The 14,763-nt window shown below is 48.9% G+C and overlaps 1 protein-coding gene and 1 long non-coding RNA gene across 3 annotated transcripts in view; one reads left to right on the forward strand and one right to left on the reverse strand.

Moving 5' to 3' along the window:
- Positions 1 to 1,698: 1,698 nt before the first annotated feature.
- On the forward strand, positions 1,699 to 10,349 carry LOC309970030. The gene is made up of 3 exons (XR_014326663.1): positions 1,699 to 1,834; positions 3,680 to 3,830; positions 10,303 to 10,349. It is a non-coding gene; the product is annotated as an uncharacterized lncRNA (long non-coding RNA).
- The window catches only part of ITSN2 (intersectin 2), a 159,671-nt gene continuing 151,082 nt past the window's right edge, over positions 6,175 to 14,763 (reverse strand). The window contains exons 32-39 of one of the 2 annotated variants that reach the window (XM_082852152.1): positions 14,190 to 14,288; positions 12,387 to 12,554; positions 11,768 to 11,983; positions 11,061 to 11,182; positions 10,252 to 10,334; positions 7,574 to 7,657; positions 6,957 to 7,130; positions 6,175 to 6,441 (exon numbers count right to left, since the gene is read on the reverse strand). In XM_082852152.1, the coding sequence (XP_082708278.1) occupies positions 6,284 to 6,441; positions 6,957 to 7,130; positions 7,574 to 7,657; positions 10,252 to 10,334; positions 11,061 to 11,182; positions 11,768 to 11,983; positions 12,387 to 12,554; positions 14,190 to 14,288 (1,104 nt within the window). In that variant the 3' untranslated portion in view covers positions 6,175 to 6,283. Of the gene's footprint in view, positions 6,442 to 6,956; positions 7,131 to 7,452; positions 7,658 to 10,251; positions 10,335 to 11,060; positions 11,183 to 11,767; positions 11,984 to 12,386; positions 12,555 to 14,189; positions 14,289 to 14,763 lie in introns of those variants that run through there. The other variant, XM_082852150.1, reaches the window with a different exon arrangement.

Consider the following 14,763-nt stretch of genomic DNA (forward strand, 5'->3'; position numbering starts at 1 on the left):
TCATGGTTTCTTTATCAGTTTTAACAAATATTTTTATTTAAATGTCAATAATTATATAACTCCCCATCCCCTAGCAAGACAAAGACTTTATATTGCTTTATTTCCTCATCTCCCTTCTCTGGCTCCTCAGCCTTTATAGACGGTCATAGCTCCTTAACTGGTATTCTGCGCTTGGGTCTGTCTCTTCTGATGGACTCTCTACCTTTCCATCTTTTTGAAGTGATCAACCCTCCCCAACAGAAAACCCTTCAGTAGCTTCCCATAACCCTTCCAATAATGTCCAGACTCAACATAGCACATAAGGTGCCCTCTGAATCCTGCCACCTTTTCTGGCTTCTTCTAAAAAATCCCCACTCCCTAAAGAAAAGAAATATACTAAAGCACAGAAATATCTGGGTCAAGTCAGCACTTGAGAGGATTATCACACGATGAAGTACCTCTACTCTCCCATTTGCCTCTTGCCTCTACAGCAAGCCCCTTGAGGGCAGGGGCTGCTAACTTATCTTGGTGCTCCCAGCACTTAGCTGGAACATTGTATGATGAGTAAATGCTTCTGGGAACATTGATGAGTAAATGCTTAGCTGGAACATTGTATGATGAGTAAAGGAAGGAAGGCAGGAATGGAGGAATGAAGGAGGCGGTGATTTCTCTAGATAGGCCTGGGCTTCCCAGGGCAGGAGTGGAGACAGCCCTGGGAAACATTCTGAGAGGACACTCCTGGAGGTGCCTCAGGTGGCTGTTCAATAAAGTAAGAAAAGGACTTAAGAGCAAGGTGGCTATGTTAGAGACAGTTTGATTACAAAAAGCAGAGTCCTTGTCAAGTTAAAAAAAAAAAAGGCAAGGGGGCCTGGGTATGTTAGAAAGCATCAGTCTGTCATGGAAGCCACAGTCAGTGTCTCTGTCTGTTCAGGCTGCTATAACAGGATACGAGACTGGGTGGCTTATAAATGACAGAAATACATTTCTCTCAGTTGTGGAGGCAGGGAAGTCCAAGATCAAGGTGCCAGCAGATTCAGTGTCTGGTAAGGACCTGCTTTGTGGTTGACACTGTGGAAGGGGTAAGGGAACTCTCTTAGGCCTGTTTGATAAGGTCACTAATCCCATTTATGAGGTCTCTGCCCTCATGACCTAATCACCTCCCAAACGCCTCACCTCCTAATAACATCACATTGTGGGTTGTGTTTCAACATCTGAATTTTGGGGGGACACAAACATTCAGACCATAGCAGTCAGGAAGATAGCCAGGCCACTTGAGAGACCACGAGGCCAGTCCTTTCCTCTTTGGGACTGTGTGGCATTCGTCATAGCTTCTCTTTGTGAACTGCTTCCTTTCTCTTTCTCTGCTTTCTTGTGCATGTCCTGGAAAATGGATGCCCTGGTCCTGCCTTTCTGGTCTGAGCCCTCTAAAGCTGCCTGGAGCCCCTCTGTCCCAATTACAGCTCTAGGGCCTGAGGCTCTGGGTCAGGAGCCTCTGCCACAGCCTGAGAAGGTCACGTGACTTACTGCCTAAGAGTGGCCGCAGCAGAGGTGTGGGTGGCGCAGACTGATTGACGGCCACAAAGTGATGTTTTCTCAGTCTCTTTTTCATCAAGTGAGTATTGAGTTCCTTAACTTAATTTTCAGACAGTTATTGAATGGTACAATTCTGTTTATACTGAATTAAGGTAAATTTTTTCTACTTTTCTTTGCAGTCCTGAAAAGCTTGTCTGTGCAGAAGAGAAATATCTGCCTGATAAAGAGAAAACGACTAGTGACCTAAGTCAGACTGTTTCTGAAAGGCAGTTTTATTCCTCGAAGCTTGGCCAGGAGTAAAAAGCATGAAAAGAAGAGTCTGGTGAGCAGAGATCTGGGGGGAACAGGGCTCGGATGGCAGAGTTGTGTAACATCCGACAGATAGCAAACAGAGTCCAGAATCCATTGACAAATCCCTTCCTCTCAGACAGACTCTGAGGGCAGAACAGGCAGTAGTAGCCAAAGAAGGGAGTGAGAAAGAGGAGGCAGAAGGAGGATTTATTTCATGCAGAAGAAGTGGTGGGGTCTCTTCTGGGCACCCTTTGGCAGGAGAGCCTTGGGTGAAGACGCTCAGAAAGGAGATTGTGGGACCCCGGACCCCACTTCTGGGGGACAGATTGTGCCCTTCATAAGGTGAGAGAAAACCTGGCCAGAGGGGATCTTCCCTCTAGGATACCCTCAGCTCTTTTTTTCTGAGTTTTTGCTCTCCTGCCATTTTCCTACCATTTACTGCTTATTACATCCAAACCAGACCAAAAATTTTGTTCTCCATAGTTTGGTCACAACAGGTGGGAATCTTTTGAAATGAAATTTATACTAAAAAAAAAATTGGGGCAAAATGATAGTTTATGTGAAGGGCCTTTACATGCAGGAAATTTCCATGCACAGATTTCCTACCCAGAGCTCACACCCTGGTTGGTACAGCTGACAGCTCACGGTCTATTTCCCCTTCCATCCTCTCTCCCACAACCTGTACCCTGAAGCCTGAGGGTTAGGACGCTTCTAGGGAGGGCTTCGGGCACTTGGTAGGTAGTAGCTTCCTGCCGTTCTGAGCGAACTGTAGATTTTTGCATCTCTTCTTTCACTCACCAGCCTGGCTCCTTCCCTCCACCACACACAAAGCGCGAGGGGCTGTCCTTTTCTCTAGCTTAAAAACCTTGTTAGATAGGTATTTTGTGACCCAACTCCTGCCCAATCCCGTTGTTCTCCTGTCTGTCCAGAGAGAAACGGATGCCTCTCATGTGGTAAGTTACCTCTGAGCGTATTTCTGTCTGAGAGCACGGGGAGCCAGCCCCTCAGTCAGGTTTGAACGTGACTGTGGTCAGCCAGGCCCTTACGGTAGGGCAGCCTAACTGTTGCTCCCAAGAGATCAAAAAGTGGAACGTGGGTTACGTACACTGGAAGTTTATTTTTTGCTCCTGTACCGGAGCCGGTGGGTCAGCAGGTTGGCAGGCCGTCCCTCTTTCATGCAGTCTTTAGGGCGCCTGGCTGTAGGAACATTTCTCATCTCCAGCACCTGGCTGCTAAGCTTGCCCCAGGAATTCATTCCTGTCAGACTGAAAAGGGAAGAGGTCATGGAGGACGTCTGGCCTGGGGGTGTAGGGGGGCTCCCAGGACCAAGTCACAAGGCGGCCCCTAACTGCAGGGGGCAGGGGGTGCTGGGAAGAGTAGTCCCTGCTGCTCAGAGCACAGTGGCAGGGAGAGCTGGCGTCTCATGGAGAGCTGGTCATCTCTCCCACACCACAGAAAGTTAGTGCTGTGTGGAGTCCAGAGACACGGGAAGCCCTGTCTGAGAGGTGCAGACCCCAGATAGAGTGAGGGTAAGGTGAGGGGAGGGCTGGCTGGGAAGCTGCCCGGAAGATGAGTGTCAGTTGGAATCAGCCGGGAAGTTCCTCCCTGTCTCGTTAGCCCCTCTTCCCCACCCTACACTCAGCTCTTCTGTCAATAGGTTTTAGGAACCAGACGGCACAGACCCAGATCCTGGGTAGGTGGGGAAGGCCAGCAGAGGCAGAGGTCACAGCCCGTGGAAAGAAGAGTGATGACAGCAGAGGTCCTGGGCCCCCGGAACTGTGCCCCATAAGGGGCCATTTGTAACAAAGCTTTGCTGACCTTTACTTTGCAGTGTCTCTACAACAGTTAAAACGTTGCCAACATTTTTTCTCTCCAGAAATGGAAAAACAGAAGAAAGAAATAGAAGATCAGTTTGCTTTGCTCAATGCAGCTCAGCCTGACCAGCCAGACTTTCCCTAAATTGAGGAATATCCGAATAATAAGTTACTGTTTATTGAGCTCTCCTTGTGAATCGGGAACTGCGTGAGGTACTGTGTATTCATTTAAAAAATTTCCCAGCAAGGTAGTATTATCACCTTCCATTACACAAAGCTCAGAGGTTTGCTAAGTCGCTCCAGGTCAGCTGCACGGTTTGAAAGTGGCGGTGTTCTCTATCCCACGTCCAGTCCCTCTGGTGCCAAAGCGCATGGTCATTCACCAGGGCACTCGATCTCCTCGAAGCCACTCTGACTTTGTGATGTTAGACTGCTCAGAATTTGGGTCCCCTTTCAGAGCGTGGAGCTGTCCGGCGTGCCCGCCTGGGCACCCTGATCCTGAAGAGCACGGGAGGGGCTTGCTGGGCTCTCCTCCAGCCACTCAGTCTTTCCCCTGGAGGGGTAGGTAGTGTAAGGTAGTCCCTTCCTCGCCCTTCAGAAAATCAGGCTACCGTTTTTGTCAGGAGAGGATGTGACTTCTTAAGGAGCAGTGCCATGTTCCTCCATCAAAGGGGGTGACTGGAGTTGCTGGAAGTACTGCCATTAACTATCCTCTGTAACTTCATAGTTGTCTGACTCACCTCTTGCAGGCTCCTCTGTCCTGAGTCCCACAAGAATGCTAACATATCTAGACATGGAGACATGGCACTAGCCACAGTTCATCCCAGTGAGGAAGTCCCACAGTCCCAGGAAAGGATTATCCTATAGCTATGGTCACAGGTAACCCCAGGACTGGTTTTAAGCCTGCCTGACATCAGTGGCAGCTGTATGCTTTGAAAGTCAGCTGGTCAGAGGCAGACTTGTGAACATCAGCCCACACCTGCCTCCATAACCAACACAGCTCGAGTCTCAGAACCCTGTAGAAGATCAGCAGTTTGCTTTGCTCAGTGCGGCTGAGCCTGAGCAGCCAGACTTTCCCTAAATTGAGCAACATTCTTAATTGTCTGGGTTCAGATATTGAGCGTCTCTTCCTTTGACACTGGGGCGTATTCCTTTTAGGTCTGTGTTTTAGCCCATCAGTGCCCAGGATCAATACCTGGAATGATGGATTTTTTTTCCTTGAATATTCTGAATTGTTTTCCAGTTTTTCTTTGTCCAGTGATTATGTTTAGGCAGAAACAGGGGCTATGGTGTGGGGACATTTGAATCCTTCCTTATAGCTGCTAGAGAACACCTGCTCCCTGAGAAATCAGGGCTTCTGTAGCCTGTGTGATTCCTTCCAAAAGGCAGATCTTTTCCCAGTTGTACTCATTAACCCAGGGATTTAGTGTGTAAGAAAGACCTTATTTTTATCAGTGTTCAAGACAGAGTTCACATTTCAAAATCCAGAGGCTGAGTAAACAGCTCTGACAGGTGTGGATGTGTCTCTGACAGCATGGGGGCAGGGGGAGGGAGACAGGTGCTTCTGGAGCTGGAGGGGCTGAGGGACCTGCTGATGATTTTTAATACTTGTGCATTTTCTTCATGGCTAAGTTACCCCTGAGGGTTTACTCAGCTAGGCAAACAGAGGCACTCAAAAGGGAACGCTCTAGCTCCCACAGAGATCATCCATTCTAGCCATCAAAGAAACCAAGCCCCAGAAACAGTAGGTAAAGTGACCAGAGTCACAGAGCAAGTCAATGGCAGTCAAGACGAGGCTCTGGGGTCTCCTGACTGACTACTCCCCCGCCACATTCTGTCCTGATTCATTACAAGCAGCCCCTGAAATTACCTTTTAAAAGCCTTTCACATAGAAAGTAAATCAGTCAGGCTTTGAAGTTACATTCATAAACTTATATTTTTATTCTCTTTCTGTACATATTGGCAATGATAAAGCTTAAAGATGCATGTCCTATGACATATGCAAAAACAAGGAATTTACATAAATAATTTATACCTCAGAAAATTAACGCTGAAAAATATTTTCTGCATCATTAGAGTTCACAGTATTTAAAGTAAATCAAGCTTTCCCCCTTAGATTTCAAACTATATTGTCTCAGCAGAGAATGATAAAATCTAATCAGGAATAAAATGATCAAGTTTCTGTTTTTATTCAGTGCACAAGTGGACACTATTTCCGTAATCAGGCTGTTCCCACGCTGAGGCTGCATTTCTTCCCAGTCCTTCACCTCCTGAGTGGCTGTGACCCAGCGGAGGTCACGTGGTGTGAAATGGTTACAGCGTCACCCAAACCACCCACAGTGGACACATTCAACCAAGTGGTAACGTCTGGTGGTCTGATGCCTCATTTCCACATAATACTTTTTATAGCCCTGAAAATGGAAATCCTGGCATCTAAACACAGCCGAACATGTTAACACTAATACAAGGCACTGTGCTATGGGGTTTGGTTTATTTATAGGGAAGGTCATGTTTGCATAGATTGCTAGCGATTTAGTGTGCGATAAAATAGAGGCCCCAGCATGCGTGGCCTTGTGATGGATGAAGCGGCGCGATGCTCCGCCAGCTCAGGGGCAGCACCGGCTATCTTCTCCAGCCCCAGCCTAGTGGGCAGATCCCTAAGGCCCCTACAGGAGAGTTTTTTGCTCAAAAAGCTGCAGGTCAAAGCGCACCCAGACCTCCCCAGTGGGGACCTCATGCAGCAGCAGTCGGCGGGTTGTAGGGCCTTTGCTTTCCTGTTCTGTTCGAATTTTTGCCACTGGAACTTCAGTGCGACCCAGGAAATCTGGTGAATAGACAAGTGAGAGTCAAAAGTCTTCTTTAAAAAACTGTTAAAAAACTATCACAGAAGGAGTGTCTGAAACAGGATTCATAAAACTTTCAAATTCAAAACAAGTAACTTCTTTTGGTTAATGGCCGTTGGATACTGTGAATGGATGGATGCATGCAGAACAAGGGATTTGTGTGAGGGAAACTCAAACTGCTGGGAATCCAAGCCTCTTTGGTCAGGGAATGGCTCACCCATTCAGTAGGTGCCAGGAGCACAGCGTTTCCATTAGGTAATAAGCAGGGGTGACTGGGGTCAAAGACCTGAAACACACCTGAGGCCACCCCCCCTTTCCCCTGAGAAGGTATCCCACCTGCAGCCACTGAGAGCTGCGGAGGACCATGGCCTGTGTCACTGCCCTTAGGTGTCTTGGGGTAAAAACAAGGCTGAGCACCCGGCTTCCAGACCCCAGATCCTAGAGTATGGGGGAAACTTCATATCCCCGCCCCCACCCCCCCGGAGTTATACTTTACCATCTGGTGAAAACTGGTCTCTGTCGAACATGGTAAGACACAGCACATCCTGATAAAGATCCTTAATAAAGAACTGGCAGTTAAAATTCCACTTGGGATTTAGTGTGTCCTGAAGGGTTCTGGTGGTGTAGCTCTGGGAGCCCATGCTGATTTCACAGTATGGATTGCTCTTTCCTGAACAAAAACAAACCAGTATACATGTGGCATGTGACAAGAGGGCCTTCTTCGAGCAGAAGCAGGATCTACACAGATGTTTCTCTATAGACCATGGCCGCAGGGGTCACTGCCTGAGGGTCTGCATCTGCCTTGTGGTCTCTGTTCCCAGTGCTGACAGCATCATAAACCTGGGGAGGGACTGTGGGCGCGAATGCCAGGGCTGCTCCCCATGAGCATGTGTCAGTGCAGCTTGCTTCCTGCCTTCTCTACTCAGAAGCACTGAGGAAGGAGGCATCGGTATTTATTGGGAAACTAGAGTGATAATAATTTTGGTCCAATAACCATTTTAGTGGCACTGGAAATACTGACTTTTAAAAAGTGTCCCGTTATTCAATGTTCAGAAGAGTTATCAGCAAAGAGCAGGGTAGTTACCACACCAGTTGAATGAAAGAAGCATTTACCATTTGGTTTACAGGCTTTTAGTTCTGTAGCTTCAATGACATGCACCATCAGACGCCCGATGCCTGAAGACTTTTGAGAGCGAGCTACAAAAGAGGAAGAGTAGTGATGTTAATTTCTTCTCTGAGAATGCAGACAGCAGAGTGATGACGCTAAGCTGTAGATAGTCTTGTCTTTCTGACCAACCCCAGCACTCCCCAGCCTCACGTGCCACTGAACTGGGCCTGGCAGCATCTGGCTGCTCTGTGACTTTGCCCAGGCTGTGTCGCCTGCTAGGGTACCTCGCCACCATCTCTGCCCATCAGCATCCTATACATCCTTCAGCATGCAGGTCCAATCTCACCTCCTGGATCCCTTCCCTCCTCTGTGCATCCCACAGCCTGCTGGGTCTGAACTTCTGTGTCAGTCCATCCCCTCTGTCAGGAGGGGCCATGGCAGAGCACAGACTGTTTATTCATCCTTGTATTAACCCCTCCACTGCCTAGCAAGTAGTAATAGTAATAACATCACCACACATTATATTCATTCAGCACTTAAAAGCAGCTAACATTTATTGGATACTTACTTTGTGTTAGGCATGTGATCGACTTTTACATAAGTTATAATACTTAAACTGCACATTTACAACGTAGCTCTTTATAACTGCCATTGTCATATATGAGAAAACTGAGTCTTAGAAATGACTATAACGTGCTTATGTCACAGAGCTTCTAAAACGGCAAGGTCAAAAACACATCAGATACCAAAGTCCACTTTCTTTTTTTAGAATTTATTTTTAATTATTATTATTTTTGGCTGTGCTGCGTGGCATGTGGGATCTTAGTTCCCCAACCAGGGATTGAACCCGTGCTCCCTGCAGTGCAAGTGGACTGGACCACCAGGGAAGCCCTCAAAGTCTACTTTCTTAACCAATCACCATAATTCCAATTACATGTAAACACTTTAGCTTATGAACTTTTACTTAAGACCTTATTTTAGGAGGTACTCAGAAACACTTTTAATATGGAGAGAAATGAGTTAGTGAACTCAGATTATCTTGGTAACTATAAAGTTAGTTAAGCAGGGTTTGCCCTTAGGGGTTTAAAAACTAACAAAAGCTGCTTGGTGAGCTACTGACTTTTCAAAGCTCAGGGCAAGTAGAACCTTCTCTGTGAGAAGTGGCCCACCCCTCCTATGTGCCCACCCGCCCAGCAGGCACTGGCATTCAGTTCCCCTTGAAGGCAGGGCTGGGCCATATTCATTTTGTAGGCCCAGTTAAGCCTAGCACAGGGCCTGGCACAGAGTTAAGTAATAAAGGTCTAAAGAATGGAACACATGGTAAGTGCGTAACAATATGTACAGATAATGGTGTAAAGAAAAACTTCGATTTATCTTTGACCAATTAAGAGATCATTATATGCTTTCTGAAAAGATTCAATCATTGATTTTTCAATAACATGCCTTTAAAGTACCATTAAAATAAGATTCAATTAGCAAAAGCCAATTTACGTATACCTTTCAGGAGTATATAACAAAATAAGGGAAACCTGAATAAAAAAACATAAAGAGCTGCAACCCCAGCAGCCAGGAACCTAAGTGGGAGGACTTAGGGAGGGGCCTTGTGCCAGAGCCTGGTGGGAGACTGGAGGGTCTTAATAGGGCTGTGCCACCAGGAGAGGACAGGGCTATGCAAATGGGGAAGAGAACCATGGAGAGAATCTATGCGGGACTCTGCAACTGTCTAGAGATGCAGGGGGATGGGGATGGTCAGAGAGCACATTTCCAGTGTGCGCCCAAGGACAATACTACCGGCCACTGAGATTATCGGGAGGAGCTACTTCTGGAAGGAGGTTAATCCAACAGGAGGAGTGGTGCAGGTGTTTCTGGAGAGCAGCGGCTGCAGGGACAGCAGGCCAGCCGTGACCACTGAAGCTGGGGTGACACGAGGGAGGGAGGCTCAGAACTCTCGGGGTAGGGTGGGAGGAAGCAGAGCTAGGAAGGAGATGATGAAAGAAGATCTGATGGTACAAGGACCCTCAGGGGTGTCATGGGGTCCGGGGGAGGGAGGGGCCTCAATTTCCTGCTGTTGGGGAAAGCGAGCCAAGTTGTTGGGGGTGGTCACTGACGTCGTGTGAGCAAGCCATTCGCACAGATTGATGGGACAGCAAGCGGAGTGAAAGGCTCTGAGTGTAGGGTCCCGGACCCAGTGCTGGGAGGAGGCTGGCTGGACCTGGAGGAGGGGTGGGGTAGAGGCTGGGTGGGGGAGGAGCAGAGGGGAAACGGCTGTAGAAGTGAAGTTTGATGGAGCAAAATGGACCAAGCAGAGGCAGGGCTGGTTATGCAAAGGACAGACCCCTCTTCCTGGAAACAGGAGTGAAGAGTGTGTGTGGGGAGGAGGGACAGGGACCTTGCCACAGAGAGAAGGGAGGTCCCAGGGCTCGCACTGGATGACCCCAGTCTATGTAGGGGACAGTGCGGGGGGGCTCAGGGAGGCCCCCAGGAGGTTTGAAACGGCTGTGGGAGGCCGAGCAAGCTCTGCCGAGCTCGCTTGCGGCAAGTCTGGTCTTTCAGGCTGTCCCTGTTTATCCCCTCACTGCAGGAGCAGCAGCCTGTGCCCTGAAGCTGGGACCCCCGCCCAGTGCCCAGGGCCCCCTGGTGGCTGGTTCCAACCCTCCCAGGCACCCCCCCCCCCCCCGACTACCTTGATAAGCCTTCTCCCGTTTCTTCTTTTCGGTGTCGATGTACTGCTCAGATGCCGCCTTGATCTTCTGGACCCAGGCCGTCCTGGAGGAGAAGCAGAGTGCCATCGGGCAGACTTCGCACACGGCTCACAGGTCCACCAGGAGCCCCAGAGCTCTGTGCTTGCTAACCTTGGCTTTGAGAAGTTCCCAATCATAGACTTCACAGTAATTCAACTGGAGGACTTGTTTGCTAATTGAGGATCAAGCTGAGAATTTCTAGAAAGTTCTTGACAGCACCAAGCACTTGTCAGGTGCTGGGCGCACAGAGATGGAAGATGCAATGGCAGCTCAGCACGACAAATGACAGGTTCTATTGCAGAGAGCTGTGCACACAGCGGAGGAGGAGCTACACCCAGAGGACAGAGGACGCGTAGCTGGCCAGGCAGGGAGGGAAGAAGGCACCCATGCAGAGGGCTGTGGGGGAGGGCAGACAATCCGGCGGGAGTGCAGGGATGGGACTGAGACCCAGAGGCACGGGACGGCCTCAGAGAGCAGGCGAAGGAGCACAGACTGTCCCTGAGGGATTGCAGTAGGAAGTGAGGTGTTGGCTCTCCCACTTCGGAAGATCCCGAGGAGAGGCTGGAAGCAGGGAAGTGTGTTAGAGGCGTTTGCGGTAACCTGGCACGTCTAAACCAAGGCCTGCCAGTGGGACTGTGGTGGAGGGAGAATTAATAGGGCGTGAGCACGGGCTGGAGGTGGGTTTATGGCGGAGGGAGAGGTCAGGCTTTCTCCTAGGCCTCAAGGCAGGTCACACGTGGTCAGGACTGACCTCTCATTAATGTTGTCTGTTCGGAGGGTGTAGACCCGGTCAATGTGAGAAATGTGGAAGACAGGCTCATCGCTGGAAGGGTCTGTGGGCAGTTTCACCAAGGCTTCATTCAGGAAAATGGGCTGAAAGAATTAGGGCCAAAACACAGGCTGTGAAATGGGTCAGAACACTCCACCCTCCTACGTCCAGAATTGTCTGTTCTGAAGAGCCTTGTTGAGAAGTAGAGGGGTCTAGCTTCCAGAGTCCTTTACTTAGGAGAAAAGAAACTGCCTCTGTGTCATGAAAGTAAATATCTAGGGTAGATCAGATGTTACTAGTGGGGACAGGAGCACCGAGTGTCTTTGACAGCTCACGTGACAGGGTCTCTCCTCCAGGCACTGACACTTGACCCTTCCCGTCAGCCTTGGTTTTACGGAGAGACCCGATGCTGAATGTGGACGGAGGTGGGATCACACATCGTGTTTGCTGCGAAGGAAGCTGGAATCCATAGCTGGAATCCAGCTGGTGGCTGTCAGAGGGCAGTGAAGGCCCAGCCACACTAGGCTTCTTCCCTGGGAAGTGACAAAGGAAGCGTGAGCCGTCTGGAGGCAGGTCCCATGAGAGAGTCCCATGAGGACAGGAAAGGCTCAAGCTGGGAAGGAGGTCCTTAAAGTAAAGGAAACACCTCGTTGTGCTCTTGATGCTACTGCCAGGAACGTGACACTTACCATTTTATACATTTTGAATTGAGCGTTGGACTTAGAGCTGAAAAGTTTCTCGGAGCCTGAGGAAACAGCAAACTGCTTGACCATGTAGGTGAGAAGCAGGAAGTCATTGAAGAGGAACCCGTGCAGCTCCTTGTTGCTCTTGGTCTTGTACAGCTTTCCGCTGTGCAGGAGCTTGCGGGGTCCCAGGCAGTTGGTGAGGGAGTTGAAAACAAGTTGCTTAAAGAGAAAGAAACTGTCACTTTGTAACTCCCAGCACCCCTGGCGAGGCCAGCGCCCTGGACCTGCGGGAGGTGCGGTAGACCTTCTAGGTGGAAATGTGGCTGTAATCATTCACTTTTACACAGAAGATCCTTACATTTATTTCTCTTCAAAGTTCAAACTGGCACAGTGAAAATAATTACTTACAAAACCACAGAATACTGATTCTCCTGGCTGAATTCAAAGAACTCAAAACATCTCTCTTTATGAGAAAGGAAGATGACAACCCAAGAATGGGCAGGATGGTGAGTCTGCATGGGCTGAGCTGAGGCACACACTGTCTACACTAGGGGAAGGCACGAACCTGGTTCCTCACCCAGAGCCTGCCTGGCGGCACCCAGCTCAGCCCCACAGGCCTCACCTCCGCGAGACCTTCACACTGCACGTGAGTCTGGATCCACTCCAGTCGGTCTGAATTTTCCTTCTCCCGAACTCCTTCATTAACTTGCGAGCAGAGCTCCTCTGCCCGCTCAAGGGCCAGCTTCAGAGAGGAGTGGTCTACGTGATTTTCTGGGGTGTTCTCCAGAATCTGGAAGAGAGGGGGCTGTGTCATGTGGGATGTCTTACGTCTTCCACCTGCCCTGCCAGCCGGGTGCTGGGCGCTGGAAATACAATAGCGGGCGAGACAGTCGTTTACCCTTGAGAGGCTCAGGGCCCCCGAGTACTCGGGGAGACAGGTGACTCAGTGACAAGAGGGTGGGCCAAGCGCTACATGGACCAAGTGCCCTGTGGGTCTCTGGTGGCCCTCTAGCTGGGTCTGGGGATAGGCTGTATGTGTAAGGGTGCGTCCCTACTTCCCTCAGTAACAAGCCATGTGCCTATAGGGTGAACCCTCCAGTATAAACTGCCTGCGCCTTTGGTAAGTATGTTAACTTGCTGAATAGCAACATTTCATTATATTTTTGGGGTCACTGATCCTTCTGAGAAATCTGCTGAAAGCAATGAATCCCCTGCCACGGAAAAAACACAATAAAACCATGTTGTCAGCATGTAGGAAAATGCATTCATTTCACTGGGAAGTGACTTCATGCTAATGTTCCAAAGGTAAAGGGATAGAGAATGCAAATTTGTGTGGTCCCTCTGGAAATTAGCGGGCCCATCAGTAGACGACTCCTGTGCTTCATTTATAGTTCCAAGATATGAAAAAGCTCTGGAAGCCTAAAGCTGTTTTCATTACTCATTTAGTGGCAAAACTTGACCTAAACTGAAGAGATGAACTTTTTATGTCTACTTATAGTGATTATTCATGAATTTCTCTGTAGGACTATTAATGTGTTGCTTATCGGTGCTGCCCAGGCTTGTTGGGGTGTCATGTAATATACAGCATTTGAATTACATTCTGAATTCTGAAACACATCTGGCCCCAAATATTTCAGGTAAGGGACTGTGGATTAATGTATATTAACGGGTCCATTTGGTATCAGAACTGTGACATTAACTCTGTAACATAAGGTCTATATTGAGTTAACATGGCTTACAAACCAGAGATCAAGGCATAATCAATAAAAGCAACAGTCTTATATTATTTCTACTGTTTTTCTTTGTAAGATGATTAAAATTATCTCAATGATTACCTGTGGAATAATCCTTTGAAAGTCTGCCTTCTCCTTAGAAGGTGTATCAGCTCGAGAGGCCAACATTGTTTGTGTCAAAAAGATGAATGGAATTTTAGAGGGACTGTGTAGTCAGCCAGCTGAGGTAGGATACAGCCAGGGGACAATGATGAGCTGTCTAGGACACTGAGTTGGAGACTGCTGGGACGTCTAGGTTACACATTCAGTTGGTAGATGAATTCAGATCTCAGCAGGAAGACTGGACCCCAAGGTCATACTAACTGTGGACTCTTTCCACAGTTGGAGACCTAGAGAGCGTTGCCCTGCCTAGACAACATACACTCATGACCCCGAGAGGCCAGGGAGCTTCCTGGGAAGGGGGAGGACAGGTAACCCAAATGACTATGGATACCTCTTTTATTTGCCCACTTCAAGGATTTATCCCTTCAGACTGCATGTGTGTCCATGGGCGTGTGCGCGCACACACACACAGTGCCTGGTCCACCAGACAGTGGAGTCGGACCATGTGGTGGGTGGCTGGTGTATCTGGAGGCTCCCTATCAGCCTCTGTGAACCTCAAAGGGTCCTGCTTCTCCCAGCCGGGCACTTACACTTCTGATGAGGAGGGGGTAGCGGGTGATCCTCTGCATGGGCTTCAGCAGGAAGCTGGAAAGGGGCATTCCTTTACATCGAGGGTCAGATGCCAGCCTCTGCAAAATAATTGAGAGGCTTGTGAGGAAATCATAGCCTAAGGAAAACAAGGAAACATTGGCTATTCTCCTGACTTTGACCACCTTTTAGATTTCTAACTTCTTTTAAAAACTCAGGATCCAAAATGATACGTTTCAGGTTAACAGCAGGAATATCCCACTTCATGCGCCAAAGCCAGTGGATGCTTTCAGTTCTTTCTTAGGTGCGTCTGACAGCCTGTGCGATCCCTCCCTCCCATTGCTTCCGGAACCAGACTGTCTTCCCAGCCCACTGACCCTCTCAGTCTTCCTCACTCCTTTCCTCTCCTCTGCCCAAGATCCCACACGACTGAGCCCCACAGTGTGACCAGACCAGCTGTGGAGCTCTACACTTGCCAAATTACTCTCCATCTCACCTGGATGTCCCAAAGGCACCTCAATACCTCAGCATACCCCCAAGTGAAGTCCTCGTCTTCCCTCATAAGAGCATCCTCTT

Source organism: Leucopleurus acutus (assembly GCF_964270905.1).
Source record: "Leucopleurus acutus genome assembly, chromosome: 12".
NCBI classification, from domain to species: Eukaryota; Metazoa; Chordata; class Mammalia; order Artiodactyla; family Delphinidae; genus Leucopleurus; species Leucopleurus acutus.